At 42.8% G+C, this 26166-nt stretch overlaps 1 protein-coding gene across 2 annotated transcripts; it reads right to left on the bottom strand.

Annotated features, from left to right (window-relative positions):
* Positions 1 to 290: 290 nt before the first annotated feature.
* Positions 291 to 26125, bottom strand: MTRR (5-methyltetrahydrofolate-homocysteine methyltransferase reductase). 2 transcript variants are annotated; one of them, XM_079917103.1, is made up of 15 exons: positions 26076 to 26125; positions 24913 to 25074; positions 23071 to 23224; positions 21200 to 21317; positions 18882 to 19260; positions 16469 to 16591; positions 14822 to 14975; positions 13629 to 13717; positions 9910 to 10090; positions 7950 to 7992; positions 7210 to 7396; positions 4362 to 4480; positions 2862 to 2954; positions 2565 to 2747; positions 291 to 446 (listed from the first exon to the last, which is right to left on the bottom strand). In XM_079917103.1, exons 2-15 carry the CDS (start codon positions 25036 to 25038, stop codon positions 305 to 307), a joined length of 2091 nt encoding a protein of 696 aa, XP_079773229.1. In that variant the 5' UTR covers positions 25039 to 25074; positions 26076 to 26125; the 3' UTR covers positions 291 to 304. The 2 variants fall into 2 exon arrangements, with proteins under 2 accessions (XP_079773229.1, XP_079773230.1); XM_079917104.1 differs by lacking the exons at positions 291 to 446; positions 2565 to 2747; positions 2862 to 2954 and adding an exon at positions 3587 to 3665.
* Between the last annotated feature and the right edge of the window lie 41 nt (positions 26126 to 26166).

Here is a 26166-nt window from a genome sequence, read left to right as displayed (position 1 = left end):
GCAGTCCCTACAGAAGCTCTCCCGGAGGGAGAGGCGCCCCGGGAGGTGCTGGCGGAGGAGTGCAGGCTGCCTTTTTCAGCTCAGGGCAGTTTGGGGAGGGTTGGGGGGGCATATATGGGAACCTGAATTGAAAGTTTCCTACACTGTGAAATGGTCCGCTCCCCATGCCACCCCCCGACATCCTCCAAGAAATGGTCAAAAAAAATTTTAATTTTAAAAATCAGAAGTCTCAAGCTTCAGTAAAGTTGTCTTTTAGTACTTTCAGCCAAAAAGCTTTATTCTCTTCCTTTATTTTCCAATTTTATCACCAAATATCCTGAAGATACCGTTTTTCTTCTTTTAAAGTAGCCAATGTTTTCATTGCTTCTAGTTTTTCAACTCCAACCTCTTTGCTTATTATCTCCACAAGGACATCATTTACATCCTTGGCCATATTCTTAGCATCTCTAAAAAAAAGAATAACGGTATTACTGTTTAGGAAACAGTGATTTTTACCAAATCCTCCTTAATTCACGAATCTCACTGCCGAGACTCTGTCACTACACCTTAGTCCTCCCTCCATTTCTCTGGAAAGTGTCCCTCAGTCTCCAGGCACCTACTGCTCCCCCAGGGACAGGCCTCCGCCCAGGACGACTGTCACATGCAATGCTGACCACCCCATTCACAGCTTTAAACACTTCAAAGGCGTCCGTGCACACGATGAGTTATTAACAGACACGTTTACTGAGAACTTGCCAAGGGCTGGCCCTCTATTAAGTGTGTTTCCACGTCCCAGCTCTTTCATTTGCAGGTTGGGCAAGGGGCCCCTCCTGTGCGCTCCTGTAGCCCCTGCACAGCACCCGGTATACCGTGAGCATCTGCTGACCTGGCTTTCCCACAGGGAGCAGGTGGCTTGGGATAGGAGTGCATCTCATTTACCATTTCTCTCTCGACATCTGCACAGTGCCAAATACTTAGTAGGCACTCGAATGTTTATTGAATGAATGACAGGACTCTAACGTCTCAGGAATTGAACTTGCCCTGCCCCCTCACAGTAACATTTCCTGAGAAAGTTTTAACGGCTGTCATGCTCTCCCCTCAAGTACTCTGAGATCACTTCTAACCCCACGGCCCTTCCCCATGTCCCGCGGCTGCAGCTGCCAAACCTACCGGCCCCTCTGTCTGCTTCCCACTTGACTATCAGCAGCAAAGGCTCCCCTTTGAGTCAGTGTCCCCTGGACTTAGGGACAAGTTCGCTCCTTCCTCAGTGGCTGTTCTTCTCAGTCTCCTGTGTTCGGTCCATGTTAGAGTGCCGTGGGGTGTCACTCTGAGCCCTCACCTCTGACCAGCTATGAACGCTATCAGCTTCACTTCACGGATGTGAAAAATGAAGCACCAGTGACGGTGCAGTTATTTCTGGGTTACTGTTTTAGGAGTTTTTTAAGATGTTTAAGAACCCCTCCAAGTTCTCAATTACCAGTTACTCATGTATTTGTACTTCTGTTTGCACAATGGACTTCACCTCCATTATTAGAGCTGCATCTAAGCCTTCAACCTATATCTGACACTGACAGCACTGTCCTCTGCAAACAAAAGAAAGATCAAATGCTTCACTAAAAGTAAATGAAAATGTAAACCAACACAGCGTCCAGAAGCTCTGCCCTTTCTGACCTAGAGCAGCGTTTTCTAGCTGAGGAGTCGTTAATGGGTTATGAAATCAACTTTGTAGCCAAAGTCAGATTTTTGTAAAATGATAGAACAAACAAAATATAAGTTATCAGAATGTGTCATAAAAAGTAAGTAGAAAAAGGAAGTTTTGTTTTATGAACCTTTTCAATTATATTTATATGTATTCTACGTCACTATGCCAGTAGTTCTTTCTCTGTATCATAGTTTAAAACAAACAAACAAACAAAAAAACCTGACCTGATGACTTACGGAATGTTTTAAATGCCAGGGATGTGTTAGGATAAAAAAAGAGTAATTTCTTATTTCAAAACTCCTTTTTAACTGGTAAACATTTTTGAGTTCCATTAAAACAAGTAGCTAAGTTCCTAAAATTTTTATTGTCTATGGCAATCTTGGGTTTCTATAATGGATCTTATATCAAAAAGTAGATGAAACATAAGAATGACTCCTGGCTTATGTCAACTTTGACATCATAAATTATGCCTTAAAGAAAAAGGATCCTAGACCCACATTCTCAGAGTCAAAACCAAAGCTGTTTTCCTTGGCTAGGTCGACTGCACAAATCACATATTCACTATTTACTGATACAACAAAATCAATCCTGAGACAGAATGTAACGTTAAGAGGCTAAAAACGTATTTAAAACAGCACAAAGCATTCCCCAATGCATGAGTTAATTTTCTTTTTTTGGGGGGGTGGGGCCACGCTGGCCAACTTCTTGGCTATTAAGTGTATGTTAAAAATCATTTTAGAGCTTGTATTTCTATTCCTGTATTTAAGAATCCAATCTCTCATCCATACATGTCCAGATCATTAACCAATCGGTCCCTGGTCTCTTTAATAAACATTACTGACTGCCCTCCCCTCCCCGGCACTTGAGCATGATGGCCACTCACCCACACACGTAAACATGACCATTCTCCTGAAGAAGGACCCTTGCCACCTGCTTGCTGTGACGCTGGATGCTGTCGTGCACATACTTTGCTGGGGCTTCTTCCTCCCCCACAGGAGCATCTCTTGAGAAGGAAACTTTCAAGTGAGTGAGAATTCCACACTTAAGGAAATGTCTGAGCTCCTCTCTGAAATACAATATCTAATAGGTCACTGGAAGGTTTGCAATTTAAAGTTGAAAAAGTCTGAAATTAGCATTGTACGGCATGGCTGAGTCTTACAATGCTAGAATTGTGAAGTACCTGAATAAATAATCCCTATCCTTATGTCTGCAGCCAAAAAACAACCACATTGCTCCAAAGTGTCCATCTGGGTGATGTGCTTGCAGTTTCTCTCTAAGTAAAAAAGAAAGTTGAGATGTTTGATATAAAGAATAGGTAAAAGCAATCTTTCTTTTTCCTTTTACCTCCCCAGATAGGTCTGTAAAATCCACCTTCGCAGTCACTCAAAGTCCATGTACTGAATTAACATTTCACTACCCGCAGGGTACCTGGGCCACTCCAGCAGACACTACAAAAAGTAAGCTTACCTACGAAATGCAGACATCTATGAGCTTTATGACATCTCTGTAGTGAGGATAATTCAAATTATCACATTGTGAAACCCAGACTAATTTCTACATTAAATATTCATAACAATTTTATGAATAAAAATTAACTCTCAATTAACATAATAAAAAAGTGGCACCGGGATTTTTTTTTTTTAAATAAATTCATTCATTTTCTTTATTTTTGGCTGCGTTGAGTCTTCACCATTGCGCGCGGGCCCTCTCCAGTTGTGGCGAGCGGGGGCCACTCTTCGCCACGGTGTATGGGCCTCTCATTGCAGCGGCCTCTCCTGTTGCAGAGCATGCATGGGCTCTAGGCGCATGGGCCTCAGCAGTTGTGGCTTGCAGGCTCTAGAGCACAGGCTCAGCAGCCGTGGCACACGGGCCCAGCTGCTCCACAGCATGTGGGATCCTCCCAGACCAGGGATCGAACCCGTGTCCCATGCATTGGCAGGTGGACCCTCAACCACTGCGCCACCAGGGAAGTCCCGGCACCAGGCTTTAAAAGGTAGAATGGTCTGCTGTGAAATGTTTCAGAAATGATGGACACGCCCTACTTTTTTGATTTCTTAAGAAAAAGAAAAAAGAAAAGAAAACAACAAAAAGACTTTGTACAAAGGATATTACTCCACTATCTGGGGAACATTACCTAAGAGTTGTTATTTCACAAACAGGGAGAGAAGCACAATTTTATTTATTTATTTTATAAAAAATAGTTGTGTTCTGATACAGAGATACATGTATTAATATCATTCTGTTGAAAATTACTGATGTTAAGGGTTTAACTTTGAAACTGCTGGTGCACTTGGATCTTTGTGACTACCAATTTTATCTAGCTAAGGAATAGATGGGACAGCTGCACATCACCACAGCATAAAGGTGTGCTTGAAATTTGTCCCCCAAATACATGCACTATAAACTATGGTTCAGCAGGGGAAAAAGAAAAAGAATGTACTAGAGTAAAAATGGAAGTTCCAGTACAAAGCACAATTTCTAGAAGATATATTTACTTTTCCCATGGTGACAAATTATGCTATGCTATCACATATTTGATAATAATATTTTAAAATAAAAATTTTTACAACCAAGGTCCAATATCCTCAAAACCACTGAAAAACAAAAAAGCTCTCTATTACATACTTCCACCCAGTACCACAAGGGACACATTTTCTCACCAGCCAAAGAAAACACATACCTATGTTGCAGGAAGCCAATGAAAGGTGCTATGCCGGTTCCTGGACCCACCATTATGATGGGGACTGAGGGGTCATTTGGTAAATGGAAAAAATTTGTTGCCCGAGGAGATATGGATATCTGAAATATTAAACCAATGCTCATAAGTTCGGGAAAAAAAACAGAGAAAAGCATATAACCAAGGTGATGCCTGCTAAAGAAATCAGAAAGTGCAACTTCCCCTCAAAGAAGCATCATAAAATTAAATTGCAGCATTAAATCTTACTGAAACCACAAACACATTTGTCAGTCCAGAGAAATAAACAAGTCTGTCTTGTAAATTTTTCTTTTCTATCCAAATCAAAGGTATTTTAAAAATGACAGGCACGATATTTCTGAGGTAGAACACTGAATAAATAATAATTGAGTTGTTTTTCTAGGCCCAAGAAAAAGATCTGCTTCCTAGTAGGCAACCCATTATAGGTGTCATGAAGAAATGCACAAAAAAATGAAGACATTCTTCTTCATGTTAGGACATAAAGGGGCAATGAAGATTAACATCAAGATGGGGTGAAGGTTTTAAGTGAAAATTAGGCAAGTGGAAGAGAAATTAAGGGGCTGCCCCAAAGATACTAGAGCACTGCTACATTTGCTACTCTAGGTCCCATGTTACCTGTGTTTGTTGCAAAACTAGAATAAGTGATATACAGATAAACAAAATCTTTTTGCTATAATTTCAAAAGGGTTTTCTTCTAAATCACGTGCCAGGGATACTTAAGGGAATCAATTTGTAAATATATTCATCTTTCAGTTTCACTTTGCCATATGCTTTAGTTACACAGAGTGATAATAACAGTTAGGAATGACAGGAATCTTCCCTCCATTCCCTACTGGTATAATTGTATATATTTTAACCTTTAATTCAAGGAAAATTGTCTGAAGTTCATCAACAGGATGAACACAGTACTTTTTAAACGGAGAACTGGCAGAGCTATATCAACTGATTGTTCTCATTCTGGAGTGAAACTGTGATTAATATTGTATTAGCCTTATTCACTTGATTCATCCACTGAACAATGTTATTGAAGGTACTCAATATGACAAACACTAGGACAGAGAAATGAGCAAAACCAAATCTGTCTTCATGGGACTTACATTCTAGTGGGTGGAAAAGACAATAAACAAACATATATTTATAGAATGACAGGTAATGATAAGTCCAGGAAGCAAAATAAAACAGGATAGGATGGGTATGGCAGGAAACTGCTAAAGAGACCACACTTCCTATGTTCCAGGGACGGCAAAGAGACCAGAACACTAGTCAGCTCCTGCTGTAAATCTCCGATGGCTTACAACAGCAAACGCTTACTTCTGGCTCTGCTCAACAGCTGCAGCTCTGCACCATCATCTCCTTCACTTGGATCCAAACCCAAGGAGCATCCCTGACCTGCATCATTCCATCCGATGTCAGAGCGAAAGAGCAAGAGAGGCAAGCCACAGCATGCTGTCAGGTTCAGAGCGCCTCCTGAGATGTGGCACAATCCTGTCTGCTCACCTTTCACTGGCCAAGGCTGGTCACATGGCCAGGCTACACATGAATGGGAGGGAAAGTCTACTCTTCCTCAGGGGGCAGGGGCATCTGTGAACAACAGTACTATCTACCAGTCGGGGGAGGGCATATAAAATATGGTGCTACACGGCACAACGAAATTTAAGTAGCTTTAAATTATATCCTTTCTATATGTACCTCTAGTGCCTCAACACTGGGTAGTCAACAAAGGTCTGTTAAAATGTGGAAAGAAGAAGAAAAGGGCAGGAGGGAGGAAAGAAGGACTATGTGAAAGGCACACAAAGGTGTCTGTAATACAGCATCAATATACGTTTTTTTTTTTTTTAGCTTTCTGGAGATCATCTGCTATTTTTATGAGATCGTGAAACGACACAATACTTTCATGTCAGCACTACAATATTTCTTTACAAAAAAGAAGTTTCTCATGTTCTCAGTATTTTGTTGATATGAGGGACACACACAGTAAAGAACCTGCTCCAGGCAGCAGATTGGGAAAATACCAAGTTAAAGGGCAGTTTTAAGCCCTAGTCTTCCCTTAGGCTCACTCAAGTGTGTATCAGAAGTCTTAAATCCCCCTAAGTGCTGTCAACGTTTTAACTTCAGTAACTTACAGCAACCAAACCAGTAATAAGATAACATTACAACTGACATGTTCATTCTTCAATACCATGGAGAAGACGTCATGACAAAGACTGAAATTTCTTTTAAATTTCAACCATCCTTGTGGGTGAGGAGGGAGAAGGTTAACTGCTCCCTATGCGTACGGTCTCGAGTGAGATTTTGCCAAGTGTGGATCAAAATATAAAATAACACCACGGCTCCAACAAAAGGGGAAGAAATGGGCAGGGTAAAATCCTACCCCAAACTGAAGGATGTAAAATTAATCTCTGGTTGTCAGCTGCCACTTTAAGATGACTCCTTTGGGGCACAGGACACCGACTGAGCACAAAATGAGGCTCTTCCTCATTGCCAGCCTTCACCGCGCACTTGACTCCTCCTGTGCCAAGCTACCAAGAACACTGACGCAAGGTCTTCTCCTTTATGAAGTGACAAGCGAGAAGCAAAGAGCGTATGTGTTATACAACATTCATGCTTTACACGTTTAGGAAACACATGGACTACACTGAATGAAAGTAATGTTCTCCTGACTTTCCAAAAGACATATTACAATTCAAGTAGGGCATACATTTTCCTTTGAATAATTTGAGGGGAATGGACAATGCAGGGGACCCTACATTGTCTTTTCTAATCGGGCAAAGAGCACACTTCTAATGATACCCAAACTGCCCACTCCTAGTACCTCGGGCGCCAGGGCCTTCTTGCCGTCTGCCCGGGAGGCACCTGTGTTCGGCTGAAGAACCGATTCAACCAACGTGGCCAGCCAGCCCGTGCACACGCCCTTCCGCAGAGTCACCGCCGTGGTGTCAGACCCAAACTCCACGATGTTAAAAATGAAATGAAGCTTCCCTGGGTGAAACAGACTCGAGCTGCAAAGACACAGAGATAAGTTTGTAAACTCCGCCTCAGGACTCACACACACAGGCCAAGCTAGGCCTTTTTTACTGCATGAGGGTATTTCCTAATGGGCTCTAAACCTACCTTCTTCCTCTTCAGAAAACAGTTCTGCTGCTTACTTCAAAGCCCCCCCCACCCCGACCTAGTTTTGTGATGTCATTCAGGACAGTTTCTGGTTACCTGTTTGCCGCCAAGGCTGAATGAGATTTATACCAGCTTTCCTCCCTCCTCCCTACGTCCACCCAGGGAAGGTGGCCGGGCACACCAGTAAAGGCCACAGGTGGAGGACCTGCAGACTTGCTCAGTGGGGACACGGCTCTGGACCACGGGAGCCACACCCTACGAACTCCAGGAGGACACAGTCCAAGCCTGCTCTTCTTCACTCCGCATCACGCCTGCTACTGTCCTGCACAAATCTGCTAAGTTTTCAGTAAATGGATTTGTAGCTACTAAGCATTTGGAAGTCAGAGTTTCATTACATTTTAGGAGAAAGAAGCTAAGTATTACGTTAATAAACGTCAGTACCTTGCACATGAATATGGTCTGGGTTGGAGCTTAGGAAGATGTTCTAGAAAAAAATTAAAATAAGCAATTATTAATTCATTCCTACTGAAAATAAATTATATGTATATATGTAAATTATATGTAAAGATCTGAATTTGATTCCTATTTTCTTATTTAGAATTTCTAAATAACTTGTTTTAATTATATATCATATTTTAGAGCACACATAAATTCACTGTGTCTAAGTAAAATATCACTAAATACTTTTTTCCAATTCTTAAAGACCAGACATATCACATTTCCCCAATCTGAACTCAGTATTTCTACCTAAAAGCTGTTTTTTTTTTTTTTTTTTTTTTTTAAACATCAAAGGGCAGTAAGAGTAGGGTCCATGAATGGGCCTCAGAGTCAAGGAACCAATTACACTGTTTTCTGGGGTGTGTCCAGAGTTTCCAGATTTGCAAAAAGATCATGACCCAAAACAGATTAAGGACTATGGAAAATACTTAGGCTTGAAATATTTTTCCTTCATAGTATTTATATAATAACAAAAAAACAGGAGTGTAATGGTGGACATTTTTCAATCAAGTTATCCAGAAACCTAGTGGTTTTAAGATACACAGGTACTCTTTTAAAAGAGATTAAGAAGTCAGTATTTGAATATCTGATTGTCCACTATCAAACCCTGATAATTTTTTGTGCTCCGTATGTTATATTTTTGATAGCTATTTAGCAAAAATTTAGAAAGACCTTTCTAAAATGTCTGACAGTTGTAATAGGATAAGGTTTAATAGAGGGCTCACCTCAATACTTTAGTTAGATTAAGTTTTCTTACAGAAATGAGAAAATAATGAAAACTTTTATGTCTCAATGCCTTTAATTTTTTTACATAACTATATAATAAATGATACATATAGGCTGAAAAAGGTAACAGAAAATCTATAAAAAGAATTGGAACAATTTTTCCATGATTAACAGCTTTACAAGACTTCTTGTAACTTCCCTAATGGGTGTTCTGGTTGTTATCCCAACACCTCTATTAGCTCAAAAGACTCAACTGAGGAGGGGTAAGAGTGTTCATTCGCACAGGAACGCAGGAAGGGCAGCCTCACCACTCTGAGGAGGAGGAAAGGGAATACTAAGAAATAAAAAGGGAAAGGGGCAGGGCCTGACTTGTAAAGCGGAGTGTCCGTAACCGTACTCGGCATCAAAAGGGACCTTGGGTAAAAAGTACATGTTTTCCTGTCACCAAACACAAATGCAAATTTTAAACATTTTACTATTTATCACCAAGGAAAACAGAGAGGAGACGACAAAATCACAAGCATAGGAAAGTAACAAGGGTTTTAAAATCCTATAAGATTCTTATAGTCACTGTCCCTAGTAAACGTCTCCAATTCCTGAGGCCAGTTCCTCAGGGAAGATCTTAAACTCTCTTCTGTTGGAGTATGAGGACCAGAAGACACAATCTGGGCAAAAAAACAGCATATGATCTTTTTACATCTGGATGTTTTGTCTCTCCCAACGCTAATGCCCCGGGGCACCGTGAGTAAGGCCACTTGTTTGTACCGGTGGACCTGCCCAGGTGGGAACATTTCTGTACCCTGCACACAGAGCACACGCTTCACCAGACTCCATCAATTATCACTATCTTTGAAAAAGATCCTTTTCTTGGCAACCTCATTTTTAGATAAAATTTGGCTAAGAGAATTAAGGCTGGCTATATTAAGAGAGCAAATGACAGTGACAGTGGTAGGAAAGAAAAATTAAAAAATAAAAATTTAAGCTTGGAAGAGAGATTCTTCGACTTCAAGAAGGCAGTTCAGCTGTCAAGGCAGCGTGAAGAGCAGCTGTAAGACGCTTACTTACTGATCACAGTGATCGAGATGCACTCCCACAGGCCTGCAGAGAACTCAAAGGTGCTCTTACCATGGAGAGGCTGCCCCCCGGGGCTGGGGTGACTGTGACAGCATCCACTCACCAAGCAGGAGGCTGAGCGGAGGCTGGCAGGACGGAAAGGCCAGCAGGAGGTCTGAAAGGCAGGCACGGGAGTCTCTGACGAAGCGGTTGTAGTCGGCCGCCCCCTGCCTGCTGCACAGCTCCTGCAGCCGTCGCTTCTCCGCGCCGTCGCCAGTGTGGTCCACGAGGGCTCGCAAGAACGCCTGTGGCCGAGGAAGCCGACTTAAATCACCACGCGCTCTGTGGTTACAGCCGTTAGAATGCTGGCTGAGTACCCACCTGGGGATGTGCCCAGTTATCCAAGAAAAAGTGAGTGTGGTCACTAGGAGTGTGGTCAGGACAAGAGCATTTCATCTGTTATTCGTTTTAATGGCAGCCTGTTAGGCAAACCCCACTTTCATGTTCCATTTTTGGTCACCTTCCCTATATCTTAAACCAACCCAATCTCAAATTACATGGCAGGTATATGTGAGTAATCAGAAAGTCTCACAACTTAACGTTTTTATCTCGGGACACAGTACCTGTTCTCGCCTTAGCGGATGATTGCAACCCAGATTTCTACATTTATTTGGCCACTGTTATGACAGGCACTGGGCAGGTAAAGTATGGGGCAAAGAGGACACCTAACTTGCCCAAAAGGCTTCACAGGCGAGTGAGAGCAACAGAAGTCAAGAAGTAACCAGTGTGGGACAGGCTGCCTATCCACCAGGGCACACGGACGTTCAGGGCTTCTGAGGCCAGAGGCTCCCAAGAAGGCAGGCTTGAGCCGAAGGCGGGCTGCACGGAAGAAAGGAAGTGGCGGGCAACCAAAGAGATGGCAGAGCCACAGGAGGGCACGGGAGGCAGGCAAAAGCACGGCTCCTGGGGAGCACGTGCGCTTCAACACAAATGCAAGGAAATGCGGACACGGGCAGAGGCTGACAAACAGTGAGGGCCAGAACATCCAGACCCCTGCACAGGGACTCTGAGTCACCTCGGATCCATCGTGGAAAGAGGAGGAGAAGAACATAAATAAAGCAAAACAAGAAAGTCCCAGATCCCTAGTTTCAAAGACTGAACCAAGTCCAAACTCTCGGGCAAAAGACCAAACTTGCTAATGACAACTTTTGGTTCTAATGCAATTCCAAGCACATCCATCATGGCACACATAAAACTCTCATTACTCACGGGAAGCAAAGAACTTCGGCAAGTCATCTGCATCAAAGCTACCTGAAACGCGAGTGGGCACCACTACTTTTTATTCCATGGCTCCCACATCCCGGAGGGCTGGATGCCCTTAACAGGGAAAATGAGATCCATGTTCCTGTGAGGGTCACGGGTTTCCACTGGCCCAGCCAAGAATCCCTGCTTAAACTATCCAGATACCAACAAATTACATGGCTTCTTCAAAGTGCTGGACATAGAACAAGCACCTGGGAAACGTCGTGGCGTAAAGCCCCAGGTCTCTGCATGGATCTCTGGTAAGACAGGAGTTTACCAAGAACACTTCACACCACGCTTTCTCAAGTCAATAAAATTCCCTAAATTACAGGCTAAAACAGTAGCAATTGTCAATCCTTTACAATATTTTTCATTTTACAATTACAGAAACTTCATGGTACTAAAACAGGAAACACAGCACTGTGCAGAAAACAAACTGACAAACGTTACTAAAACTTAAGTTAGAAATATTTTTAACACAGTAATTTTACTCCAAGGAATTTATTTTTTAAAAAAGACTTCAGGGGGCTTCCCTGGTGGTCCAGTGGGTAAGACTCTGCCCTCCCAATGCAGGGGGCCCAGGGTTCGAACCCTGGTTGGGGAACTAAGAAGTCCGCATGCATGCCGCAACTAAGAATTCGCATGCTGCAACTAAGACCCGGCAGAGCCTAAATAAATAAATAAAAATAAATCTAAAAAAAAAGTTTAAAAAAAATTTTTTTTAATAAAAATAAAAAAGACTTCAGGTACTTCCCTGGCGGTCCAGCGGTTAAGACTCCACGCCTCCAATGCAGGGGGCATGGGTTCGATCCCTGGTCAGGGAACTAAGATCCCACACACCACCCAGCGCAACCAAAAAATAAATAAATAAAAATAAATAAAAACATAAAAAAGACTTCAAACAAGTGTGCAAAGATGAATTAGAATGTTCACCTATGTAGGTTTTTTAAATAGTGGAAAACTGGAAACAACCAACTGTCCATAATCAAATCAACAATTGTTTTTTTCTTAAAAATTTTTTTAATTTATTTATTTAATTTATTTATTTTTGGCTGCACTGGGTCTTCGTTGCCACGTGCAGGCTTTCTCTAGCTGCAGCGAGCAGGGGTTACTCTTCGTTGTGGTGCGCGGGTTTCTCATTGCAGTGGCTTCTCCTTGTTGCAGACCATGGGCTATAGGTGCGAGGGCTTCAGCAGTTGTGGCACGTGGGGTCAGTAGTTGTGGCTTTTGGGCTCTAGAGCACAGGCTCAGTAGTTGTGGTGCATGGGCTTAGTTGCTCTGTGGCATGTGGGATTTTCCTGGACCAGGGATCGAACCCGTGTCCCCTGCATTGGCAGGCGGATTCTTAACCACTGCGCCACCAGGGAAGTCCTCAAATCAACAACTGTGTTGCACCCATAGCATCTTTTAAAAGTATCTTCAGTACCTTTCCATGCTGGCATATCCAAACTCATTTCCTCTTAAGTAAAAAAAGGCATGCTGCAGAACAGCACATATACTACATGACCTCATTTTTCCTTAGCAAAACAAAATCCAACTGTTAATTGCAGGGGTTTGATTATGAAGGACTTTTGCTTCCTGAGTTACTAACTTTTGTGTCCAGACTTTTTATAAGCATATTACTTTTGCAGTTAAGGAAAGATATATTTTTACATATGTACTTCACGAAATTTTCAGAAACGGAAGAGTTAAACTAAAACTGTGAAACTATTTAATTTAATCAAGGAGTTCTCATCACAGTGAATCGTAGATTTACTCAAATTGTATCTAGGACTAAGCCTCTCCATAAAGTAGTTCACTTCCCAAAGACGACAAATGCAGTAAACACAGTAATAAAATACAGAATAAACACTGCACTGCGGACAGGGTAGCCCAATAACAGTACTATTTATGCTCACTGGCTATACAAGTTTGGTAAAGCACAACTTGGAAAGTTTACCCATGAATATCCACTTGAGTAACATGGTTATAACAAAATCAGTAGTTCCCGGCATAACACTGACATCTAGTGGATCTTTCTGTCTCCAAATTCATCTAAACATCAATATAACCTACCAAAACCCTTCAATGTTCCCTGCAGAATTCTGACATAATAAATAAGTACAGGTTTTTACACAAAAGGGGTCTTCACAACATTAAACAGGTGGCAAGCAGTGGAAAAGCCCTACACGCCAAGCTTCCTGCCACCAATTAGAGAGAAAAAGTGTCCACGTACAGCTGGAAAACACATGCTACCTAGGGCCACTTTCATCACTAGTTACCGTGCTACATCAAGTTAATGTCTAGAAAAATAAGATTAAGAAAAAGCCCTACTTTAAAAATCTCATTTCAGTAGAAAACAAAAAATTTCAGTATAAGCACAACATAAAAATATTTGTCCATGACAATTACAAAAACACTGCACACCTTGGGAACTATTTTGAACACATGCTGTGAAGACCATATTTTCTAAGTCTTCAAAGGGCAAATACCAGATTTAATAAACCCTACAAAGAGGTGAGCATATTTTTAAATAGTCACCCAAAGAAGAAAGAAAAATACCTTCTTAGGAACCGCTCGTATTTCAAGGCACCAGGTAAGAAGGAACTGGAGAGAACACTTCTCAGGTATATGCTGGGGCAAGGCTGCTCCTTTTCAGGCAGACGGGAAAGAGTCAATGACACAGAAAATAGAGAAGACAATGTTTTCCATCCCTAAAAACACTAATAGCTGTAATATTTTACATTATAGTGCTATCAAAGTACTTGTGGCAATATGACTTGTGGCAATGTTTATTCAGTTAAAAAATTTCCTCAAAAGGAATACAGAAGAAAAAACCTACTTTACAAAAACAATGGTTATAAATTCAACAGCATTATTGTACCAGCCATACCTACCAAATCTAAGTACACCAAACAAAAGAAAGGGAAATTATCCAAAACCACTGAAGAAAAGAAAGGAACAAAAAGCCAAAAGATGGCAGTGGTCCAATAACACTGCCTATCATCCTCAAAAAGAATTTCAGAACTGACTGAATTCCAGTTCAAGATTCTAAGCAAATAACTAAAAAATAACTTCCTTTAATTATGGAGCAAGCAATTATTTTCATATATTAAATAAGCAAAAACAAATATGCTATGAGAAACAAACATTAAAAAGAAAATTTTTTTTTTTTTTTTTTTTTTGTCCGTGCCATGTGGCTTGCAGAATGTTCCCCGGACCAAGGATTAAACTTCAGCCCCGGCAGTGAAAGCCTGGAGTCCTAACAACTAGGCCACCAGGGAACTCCCAACAAAAGACTTTTAAAAAAGATTCACATAATACAGTTTTTTTTTGCGTGACAATATGCTAACCTAGAAACAAAATAATGCTGATTGCAAAAAACAGCCTAACAAATCAGCCCTAGTCAACTAACCAGTCTGCTTCTCCAAAACCAGTTACATTCATTTTTTTAAGCGTTCCCCAGTTTGCTGCAAGCTTGCTGATTTCCAGAGTTTGGAAAAAGCTGATTCTTCAACTTCACTTTTAATGTCTGTAAGCATCCAATAAGCATAAACTCTATTACCATCTCATTCAGTGTAACTGACTCATTCAGGGTACTTGACGTGAAAGTTAAAAACCTCCAAGACCAGCAAGTGGCTGTGTTCCGCCTGCTGATCCATGGCCGACCCCCGGGCATCTGTGCAGACTCGCCCTGGTCACCTCCAATCCCTTGGCCCAATGACATCCTGGGAAATAAAAGATCAGGGCTGTACCTTTCTTCTTCGTGTCGGCCTTAATGTTCAAGATGACACAATGTTCTCTCCTGTCTGTGAGCTGCAGTCTTTGGAGTAGGTGCTGTACCTCTGAGTCACTGTTGGGACAGATCACGTTAAAGGCATCTCCAGGCTGGTAGGAAAAATCTGTTTTCTAGAGAAGAACCAACATGAAATACAAAAAATTCCACATGAGTTAAAAGAGTTTTAGTTGTGGGGTAACAGAGTTTTAAATATATGACCACTTGAATAAATGAATTAGTTTATTGCAACTAGAATTATTTTGTTTCTGACAAATAAGCCCAAGTAACCAAACAAACATACTTTTATTAGGGGTTATTTTTTAAAGAAATTCTGTAGTTATCCAATGTTTTGCTTTACACTGAGTATTCATAGACTAGAAATTAAGACCCTCTGCCTCTTCTAAAAATCAAGGTGCTCTGGTAAGCAGTGTTTTAATAATCCACGTAAAAGTCCTCTCATGAAAACACACACACACACACATTAGGAGCAAAAGAAACTACTTAAGGCCGTCTGCACTGGTTTTCAATTTCCTTTCTTTACTCCTTTTCTCTGGGGAGGAACAGGGGTCGGGGAGAGCAATTTCTTTTCCCTTAATGACACACGACGTCAAACCGCCTGGCTTGGTACTGGTCGTGCACAAACCCGGGCTCCAGGTGGAGCCACCGCCCACAGCAGGTCTACTTAGAGCAGTGCGGGGTGTGGAATGCTCCGCAGAGGGGCTTCTGGCCACACACGCTCACACCTCTAGCCTGGGAGGGACACAGGCTGTCCCTACCAGGCGGCCAAACCTTGCCTCTTTATGACGAAAGTACAGAACAAGAGTGAAATGGTTTGGTGTACATACGATATTTAGCAACATGGATTAAAATGTTCAAAAGGAAGATGGAACTACTTAATACTACGTAAGCAAAACCATCTAGTTCTGACGCCTGTCACATTTCTTTCTTTCTATGAGAAACTCAATTAAGCCCACATCGACGGCCTTGGTGCACCCTCTTCTGAGAGCCCAGCCCACGGAACCTCGCAGGGCCCTCGTCAAGGGTTGAGCTACGTGGCTGTGAGGACGTACAACCACAGTTTCTTAACCTGAGGCCAATGAGGCAGCAGCTGGGGAAGCCTCATGGATGGGGTTCAGAGAGGGAGCACATCAACGCCCGAAAACTGTGTGCAAAGTGTTTATATATAATCATTCTTCTGGAGAGGGGGTCCATGATTTCTTCCAGATCCTCAAAGGAACAAGGACCACCACTTTGAGAAGTGAATGTCACATGACTGTCTAGTCTGGCTCTACTTCCAACTAGCCGCCGACCTCAGGTAAACAGCTTCCTTTCCAGGGGCTCTTATGGAAATACTGCTCTGATTCCATTATTCTTTCGTGGCTTAATGAGCAAGGCAGCAACACTATGCTCTCAAGTAGAATCACCTCCAGTCACTCATTTTAGGCCCTCCTTGAAGTGAAAAGAAAAGGTATGAGGCAGAGAGAAAAAATGATGGGTCAAGAATAAAAAGGCCGCTGTCCAGCCACAGACCTCACTCTTCCTGAATGTGTAGATGAGGACACAGCACAAGTCTCTGCACTTGCTGGCAACATCCCTGCGCTCAGAAACACATTCTGTAACTTACTGAAATGTCCAATTCTATCAGAAGAGTGGTTTTTATGGCATCATTCGTAGTCAGTTGAACTGCCTTTGAAATTGGAACGTGAAAAATTGGATCCACTGAGGTCACAGATGCTTGGCTTTCCCCCTTGAGAAACAAATGTGATAAAATATTACTAAATGCAGTTTTCAATTATACTTACCACTGCTTCACTTAGTGACAAGGTGAGAGCTACAGGATCTTTTAAAATGCCCTGCTATTTAAGTATTCTTCCCTAAGGTAAATGGCTACAGACATACACCTCTCAGTCTTTCAGAAAAGAAGCTCATCTACACCTTAAACTTGCCTATTAGACTTTAGAATTTCTGAGATATACGGAAAATATCAGATACTACCATTTTTCATGTAAAGGTCTAACAGTCTTCCTAATGAACTATGCAAAAAGAAATAGCACGTGGCATGTGGACAAAGGTTTAGCTAAGGTGCTCTTTTCCATCTCTATCCATAAAAAGGACTAGACATGTTCACTTTCACTTGAACATTTACAATTTTGCCCCAAGACCATGACATCATTCCTGCTTGCTGGTACAAGACAGTGCAAATAAATGTAGAACATCTGGACACTCAGCAAAACATCACACTAGTCCACAGTATCAACACCATTATGCTAATCAGATGATGCTGGAGTCTTCTGTGCCTTATGGAGATTGAGGGCCTGTGGTGTAAGTACAATTTTTAGGATTCCAATGTTTGGTGCGTGTCAGGACATCCCCCCCAAGTAAAGGATACACTATCTCATCTTGCACTTCACTTCACCTAGAGAGATGCATTACACCTGGCAGGCCTCTCTTCAGGCTCTGGGATACTGAGATACTGCTCCAACCCAAACACCAGGTGACACAAAAGTGGCCAGCTTTGAGGGGGGCCCAGAGCAGGAAGAAGCTCTGCAGCAGGACCCCGTGACACGCTCATCGGAGGCTGTGTTGCTTGTACTACACAGTCCAGGAGATCCCACGGTGTTAGAGGCAGAAGGGATGGGGAGACGACACTGTGTGGCCTGAGTGGGTCCAGCTGAAGGCTTTCTTATGGCTGCACTGAAGCTCAGCTTCCCACTCAGCCAATCCTGCTTCTACCCTCCCCTCTCCCACCCACCCTGCCCCCAAGGTGATGATCCCAAGAGGATGCCCTAAAAAAGGAAACTTTTTTCCCCAACCCCTTATCCTCTAGGTATATCCTTTGAACAGATTTACACAAGTTTCCCTTAAATAGTTGAGATTTTTAAAAATCCTTTAACCACATTACCAACAACTCAAGCCTATTTAATGATACCTACCATAAAAGAAACTCTCAGCAGATTCTCAGTGAAGTGCCTTGTCAAATCAGTCAGCTCTCACAGCCTCTGCCACATGCACCCGGCCTTGCAGCGAGCACACGGGGGCTGGCTCTCCACAAGTCCATGCACCCTGCTCCCACCAGCCCGGCATGTTTACTAGAGCCACCCATGCCTGTTCCCAGCCCTGACTACCATGTACTTATTGTGATTTACCCCACTTAATAATTAATGAAGTATAAGTGCAAAGGCAATAACCCACGGCTGGTCATATAAAACCATACCTGTTTATCTGAATGCATTAGAACAACACTACTAAAGGTGGGGTTTATGTGAGAAAGCCCCTGTGGGACTCGAATCAGCCACTCTAAAACAGAGGGCTTGGCTCTGCATTACAAGATTGGCTGCACTGGAAATTTATTCTAAGCATGCTGGAAGAAACTTCAGGGTACCATACACTGGCAATCATGGGGTAATATTAGCTATTATTCAACTCGATGCTCAAAAATTTACAGACCACTTTAAAGGCATTTATTTATTGATAGGAAAAATACTCCAGGCAAAGAGAAAAAGACTTAATATAGACAAAAATATATGTGTCAGATATTATCAAGAAAAAGAAAAACCCACAAAGTGAAGTAACCCAGAATACCAAAAACCCATACTGGAAAAAGATTTTCCTATAAATGAGTCCTCTGAGTTTGGCTGCTGAGATAACTTCCTGACTGCCCACAACAACTTGCCCTCATCTGGCCAACACATAAAGTGAGAAACCAAGAAGTTAATTCTCCAAAATAATGGAGAAACTGAGCTGTTAACCATTTCCTTCTTCAAAGAAAGGGAATGTAACAACACAAGCAGGTGTGCAATGCGTGGAGGCAGCACCTCTCCAGTGACTACTCAGTTCCGCCACTGCAGTGCAGAAGCAGCCACAGGCACCGCGTGAATGGACAGGCATGGCTGGGTTCCAATAAAACTTTATTTACAAAAGAGAGGAGGGAGACCACACTCTCCCTGCACGCCACAGTCTGCTGGACTCCATTATAATGTAATTTAAAAAACACCACCACCACCACCACCCACGGCACATAAAGTAAAACTGCTTACCTGGCCAAAGGACTCCTCCAGATGCACCTGTAAATATTCTGGTGGTAAAGCAGGAATATTCAGAGAGGCCTGTGAAAGCGGGGGTATTGAACGGGCAAGCGAGGGCTCAAAGTCTAAAACCAATGTATTCGATTGACCTCTGTCCACTGCATTTTGCTCTAAAACTTCAGCATCCTTTCGTCTGGAATCATCTAATCTCAGAAGTCCGACCTGTGATTCAATGTGTAGTAATTCCGGTGTCACGGGGTCTGTCGTCCGGGAGGCATTAGATGCCATTGTGAGAGCTCCATTCATCCCCTCTTTTCCTTTACTCAACAGAAAATGCTTCGCCAGGGCGGCCCAGAGTCCATTAATCCATGGCTCAACCACCAGTTCTAAACTGGATTGTTGTAATAAAAAAGGAAAAAAGAAACAAATGCCTCAGTTCTCCATTTAAATACATAGCAATTGGATAATGGCAGAATCTGTCCATTTGACAGAACGCTGTGCAACTGTCAAAAACACTAAATATGGAGGCTATTCAGAATACAAAAAATACTTATGAATGATTAAGCTAAAAAGCAGAACATTAATGTGTTCATTAGCGCTGCGCTGTACAAAATTCAGAGAGCAAAAATGAAGATAATTTAGTAAAAGGTAATAGGAGTGTGATTCCTCTTAACTTCCTAAAATAGAGCTGGTAATTTAAGAAGCTGTCATTTTATACAGGCATGCTAAATTCTGATGAGGCTAACAGTACTTACCCAAAATCCAAGTCTACTCTAATATCACAAATGATAATTACATCAATCGAATGCACCTTTTGTTTTTTTTTTTTGCCTAGCCGATTTACTGATCTTTGTTTCCCACAGATTAAAATATTACCAAGAAACCACTCCAGATTAATGCTCTTTTGACTAATAGTTCAAACCTTCGATCAGTTCTGAGCAATTATTCCGGTAAAATTTCCAGGCAGGCTGACCACAGGGGAAAAAAGCAATCATCCTTTAGGAGAGCTGAATTAATCATAAATACAGGGGACTTCCCTGGTGGTGCAGTGGTTAACACTCCAGTCTACATTCTTAACCCCTTCAATGTGGTGGTACTTTAAGCCAAGATGTCTCCTTGAAAATATTTTAATTTTAGAAAAGAGTACTTAGGTTGACAACTTAAGAGATGCAGGCTACTGAAATATACATACAAGAATTTTAATGCTCGATCCAATAAATGAACAGGGAAACCAAAAGCCTTTGAAGTAAAATATGAACTGAGCAATAGGACTAATGGATTTATAAGGGTTTAGCAATTAAATAGCTCATACAGGACAATAAACATTTAATGCCAACCAACTTCGGCGTTGGGGGGAAGCCCAATACAAAGGGACAAAACTAAAAGATAACGTGCAAGGAAATGTGGTACAGCTTTGTCACCAGACAGGACATATGCCCTGGGGAGATGGAACAAACCCACAGTATCACAGCTGCAGAAAACGACGGATGTAGTGGACTCAAAGGCTGAGTTATGGGGAAATAGAAGTGTCTCCAACACGCCCGGGCAAGGTGATATACGTAGAAAAGCACGACCTTTGCTGAACTTGTCATGATGCATAAACACAGATCTAGTGGGTGAGATTTACTTAGTACATAGGCCTAGTAGAAAAAGAATCAAATGAGTGTGTGTGTGCTGTTATCTGGTTAAAGCAGTTCAAGGATAAACGACAGCATAAGTTATAGCACAGTACCTGTGAGGTTTCAGAATTAAGACATTAGGAAAATTTGAAAGGTGGCACATAGAGTGAAATGCTGAATTGTAAAAACAAGAAAAAATAATGAAATAGAAATTATATTTCCGGTTGGCATGGTGGCAAATGGCCAATAGGAGGGAGAACACCAAGGAGCCAGTGTGCCAGGAAGGCCTCTGACCCGCATCCTCCAACCGTAACTCGTGGCCTGCTGGGCACCTTCCACATGGGAGGTCCCGAGTCCAGTCGCTCCCGTGGGCACACGCTACCCAAGTGCCTAAAGAAAATGCTGACTTTTTGCAAACACCTACACATTTTTAAGACTAGGTGACTGTACTGGGGCACCTCTCCTAGTTTTTTCCATTGACAGATACTGAGATGGATAAGGCACATAAAAAAAAATCAGCAACATAGGTAAGTGAAACTCTGGATGGTCTTCTTTGGTGCTAGAATTAAAAACAGCTAACAAAACTAAAGTAAGACTTTCAAGATCGAAGTTTAGTGCTAAATCAAAAGTGAACCCCTTTTATAAACTCACTAACTTTCATCATGTACAAACAAGGTTTACTGGAAATGACAGAAAATACGTTGCTCTTACCCTACACAGTCATCCGCGTGGCCAGTGTCATAGAAACGCTGGGCACCAAGCTCTTGAAATCGTTTATCAATTATCTTCCCCCCATTACAGAAGTACGTGTATTCTGAATCACCCAGACCTAAAGAGACCAAATAGGTTATTAGTATGCAATAAGGTTTAAATTTAATCACATACAGAAGAGAGAAACAAAACATTTAAAACAATACCATTCCATGCTGTTGTTGATGGAACAAGAAATAATGTATAGCTTCACGTTTTCTTATTTTTTCCTTGAGAAATACTAAGTATACAAATAGAAACAAATAAATTCTTTGGACCACTATTAACAGATATAGATCTCACATTTTTGTTTCCATGAATCTGTGTAAAAATATGGCAATCTGTAAACAAGGATTAAAAACATGTAATATCTGTATTTGAAGACTTTTCCAATCTACTGAAGGGTCTGCAAACTATAGCCTGTGAGCCAATTACCACCCACTGTCTTTGTAAATAAAGTTTTATTGGAACACAGCCAAGTCTACTGGTTCACACCTTGTTATGGCAGGTTCAAGCGACAACAACAGAGATAAGTAGATGGTATAGAGACCAGTGGCCTGCAAAGCCTAAAATATTTACTATCTTGTCCTTTACCGTTTACTGACTCCTAATCTAGAACATGAAGAGGTTACATCTGAAACACAACCAACCATTTATTTGCTCTGTTTCTGTGTTGGATAAATTAAGAATTGCTTCTATGTTTCCTGGTAAGAAATGGACTAATATTTCATACCTAGTTGAAAATTTAAAATTAAAAGCTTAAATTTTTTAGTTGTTTAATTGTCTTCCTGGATTTTTCCTACAAGAATGAGGTAAGCAATTGGTGGGTCCATATATGGGCCTAAGACTGACTAAAAATGGTTGGATAAGCTTCAGTGTTGCCTTTTAAATAATTTTTGGAGGAATTTTTAAAGCAATATGTACAGGTCCACTCTTGAAAATAAAGAAACTGGAAAAAAACAAATTAAAAAGATGTGAACACTCTAAAATGCTCTCTTGAATACATTACACGACAGATCTTGGCCAGGGTCACAACCTCAAAGCTCTAACCAATTATTTATCATAGCACATTCCATCCTTCCTAGGTACCTTCCCCAAACTAGTTCTCAAAGGTGAATACAGATCACAAGCCAGGCAAATGGACCCTGAATTCCCTCTCTCGTGTCCTATCTTGCTGAGCTGGTCCTCTGATCCTTTAATATTTTAAACCCGTACTTCACAGAGCCCTAGGCCAGTGCTTCCTAAGCTGGGATACATATTAGAGTCCCCTGGGAGCTTTAAAAAATACTGATACCAGGACCCTACCTCAGAACAATTAAGTCAGAATCACTGGAGGGGGGCTCAAAATAATGGAGTTGGAAGGAAAACTCCCCCAGCAGATCCCAGTGCATGGCCAGGCTTGAGAACCACATCCTAGGGGAATGGGTCTTCCCCTAGGGAAACTATCACGTCCACCTGAGAGCTTTAAAACAACAACAACAACGCCAAAAAGCACCAGCATGCCAGGTCGCTCCTTCAGGGATTCTGTTCTGGCAGGTTTAGGGTGGGGCCTGGCCACTAACATCGTGAAAATATTTCCTGGTTGAATCTGGTGTGTGCCTGGGGTTAAGGTGCTACTCAGGGGCTCTGCAGAGGAGCTGCTGTGGGGTGAAGACTGGGGAAACAGCACCTTATTTACATTCAAATATTATACATACATAAAGTATTTATACAAAAACCCAAAAAGGACAAAACCCAGGCAATTACACACCATGGCTTTGAAAGATACGTTTAGATACTAGAGTTAAATCCAGCAGCAACAGTACAGTAAGTGCACAAAATACAGTCCACACCTAGTAATCCATACCACAGGTGAGCAAAGAAGTCACCCGGCAGTGTCTTGTCCTGTATGGCTTTAACAAACTTGCGGGCTGTGTCTGGCAGGTCTCCGTCGCCCGTGGTAGAAACCACCACCACAAGAGGCGCTGTTTCAGTTTTCAGATCATACTATAAAATAAGGGTGTCATGTCAGAGGTCTATTACTATATGTATTTTTGACTTAACACATCAGCAAAGCAATCAGGTTAATTTTCCGTCTTGTTGTCTGTATCGCATAACGGCAGAGAGGTACACAGAGCATTTTAAAGTTGGCAAAGAAAGTGTTACTCCTCAGAAATCAGGAAACCTGGCTGTCAGGAAGGGCCCGACTCCCTCAGGGTTCCAGAGAGCCGAGAATATCATCAGTGGTAAACTGAGATCATCAGTGTTTCCGAGTCTTACAAACCAAGTTTCCTTATTCTAATTCTCAACTAAATCTAAGTATTTCCAATAAAGCACTTGCCTGTCTCTATTCGTATCGACTCCATGAGCTCTGCTCCTCAAGAATATCATCTAACTCGGCACAAAGGAATTCATCACTTTATTTTTCATGCTGATATAACAGGTAAAGACTTGAGCTAACATTTTACTGTGCTTATAGGACACAGCACAACTCTATGCAGTTTAAAGTCACTTTAGTTTGAAAAAGACTACCATGATCTAGGAAGCAGAGAGCTATCAACTGGAGAAATCACTCAGCTGGGAAGAGCAAACAACATGACTACGGTGGCAGCAAAAAAATTCACTACTCACCTAACTTTCAAATAGCTGCTGACCCCACTGGGGTCACTGATGAGGGGGCCAAACCAGGGCTGGTTATATGATGCTGATGACTTTGCAGTAACAGATACAGACTGTACTCCACCCTGTGGCAGCAGCAATGTGAATTCACTTTGAAGGTGCTGTAGAATCACGGAGCCTGCGATTGCTGGTGTCCCCCAGGACCCTCCCCGCTGGGTGACTGACTCCATCGGGGCCACCCTAGTCCTGCTGCATCAAGGAACTTGATGGTTTCCCTGCTATGCACTGAGTTTATAATTCACCTCTGCTGCTGACAGGCTAGTCTTTACAACTAGAGATGCGGGAAAGACCAGAGGAGGTTGTGAACTTGAGAGTGCGCTGCAGGGGTGGGTTTTCAAGCACAGAGCTGAATCCGAGGGCCCAGTGGCTGGCACATCACTGTGTGGTACTAGGGAGGAGCCCCTGCTCGTTGCTAGGGCCTGAACTGTACGAAACTATAATCTGAGGGTCTCAACCAAACCAGTTAGTCTGGGCACAGATCTGTTACGATCTCATGTATCCTAAGGTAGGAACTTCTGCAGAGATTGAACGTGATAAAAACAAGCAGTCCCAAGTCTTCTGCAGATCCTTACACCTCCACTTTAACTTCTATTTCACCGAAGAATTCAATGGTTCTTCACTTGGAGGAACTCTGGCATGAATTTCAGGGAAGTTACAAATGGGGCAGCAGGATTCGTGAGGTGGAAAGCGCCCATGTCCCTGTGAGCACGCACAACTCATTTGTTCCCAGGCGCCCCGTGAGAAAAACAAGGCGAGTACTACTATTCCCATGTACAGTTGAGAGTAGTTATTCGTCTTAGTTTTTAAGACTATGTAGTTTAATTCAAAACACACACACACACACACGTAGAAAAAAACTGGCAGGAATCTTGCAACACAGTTGATAAACTAAATTTCTAAGTGTTAAAAAAAAAAAAAAGGATCATGGTGGCATTCAGCGTCCCACTTCGTTGTTTAACGTCGCTTCCCAACCAGAATACTTCAAAGTATGAAACCCCGTAAAAACCATGACTTACCTTATGAGACTCACTAATACAGTGAAGATCTGCAGAAAAACCATATGCAACTGCTTTTTCACTTATTTCTTCGGCTATGGCCTTTGCCTGTCCTCTCTGTGTAGCATAGAGTAACAAAAACCTCATCACTTCAAAGCATCTGCTACAGCTGTGACAGTTACACTGACAAATAGAAAAGGGAAAAAAGGATTTCCTTTTTAATGAAGTAGTAATCAACCTGCAGGTATGAATTCTCTTAATTTAAAATAACTGCAACAATATCCACAGATAATACGAAATATACTCCTAAGTTTGTTTGTTAGCATTAATTCTAAAGGTTGAAGAGAGAGAATTCATTAAACCAAGGAGGATACAAGGTATGAAGCTCGAATTCCGCGGCACACAAATCACACTCTGGGGCCAGACTACTGGGGCTTGAATCCAGCCACGATGAATCACTCACAAGAGCAGAACTTTAGGCCAGCTTCTCAACTGACCGGTGGCTCAGCTCCCGCACCTTCAGAGCGGGGACGATGACCATAGTCACCCGACGAAAACAACGGGTGATGGAAACGGCACCGCTTATTATCATAGCTAAGGACCCGGAGCACTTCCCAGGAGCCACGCACGATCCTAGGAGCTTCAGAGAATGAGCCCCTCAGCCCCACAACGACCTCGTAGAGCCTCTACTGCACCCCGCATTTCTCGGCGGCGGCTCGCCGGCACCCGCAGGGCAAGGTCCGGCGGAGAAACAGCGGAGCATGAGCCTGCGTCCGGCCGGGTCCGCGCTCCCAACATTCCTGACCCTCCGGCGCCCCGTCCGGACGCCCTCGCCTGACCCTGCGCCCGAATGTGCCCTTGACCCCGTCTAGAAAAGTGCCGACGGAGGAAGGGCCCACAGGGACCTGCGGGACCGGCTCCGCTGTGCAAACGCCGCGGCGCCGCCGGGGACCCGCTCCCAGAGGCAGCGGGGAGGCCTCAAGGCCGAGTCCCCGGCATAGCCCGCCCTCCGCGCGCGCCGCCCGCAACCCCGAGGGGCCGGGGTCCTGACCGACCCGCAAGCGCCCAGCCCGGCTGGGGGAGGGACGCGGAAGCCGGTGCCCTCGCCGACCCCGAGCCGGCCACCCTCAGTCCCGTGCTGGGCGGGTGCCCACATCTGGAAACTGCCGCGCCCGTGCCCTCACCTGCGGGGGTCCGGCGGGGACGCTGGGCAGAGCCCAGGTACCACGACCCCCTGCTCCCGCGCCTGCGCACACAGTCGGCGCCCGAGACCAA

The sequence above is a fragment of the Stenella coeruleoalba genome (genome assembly GCF_951394435.1).
Source record: "Stenella coeruleoalba genome assembly, chromosome: 3".
NCBI classification, from domain to species: domain Eukaryota; kingdom Metazoa; phylum Chordata; class Mammalia; order Artiodactyla; family Delphinidae; genus Stenella; species Stenella coeruleoalba.
Note: the sequence above shows the minus strand (reverse complement) of the source record. Positions and strands in the feature narration are given on the sequence as shown.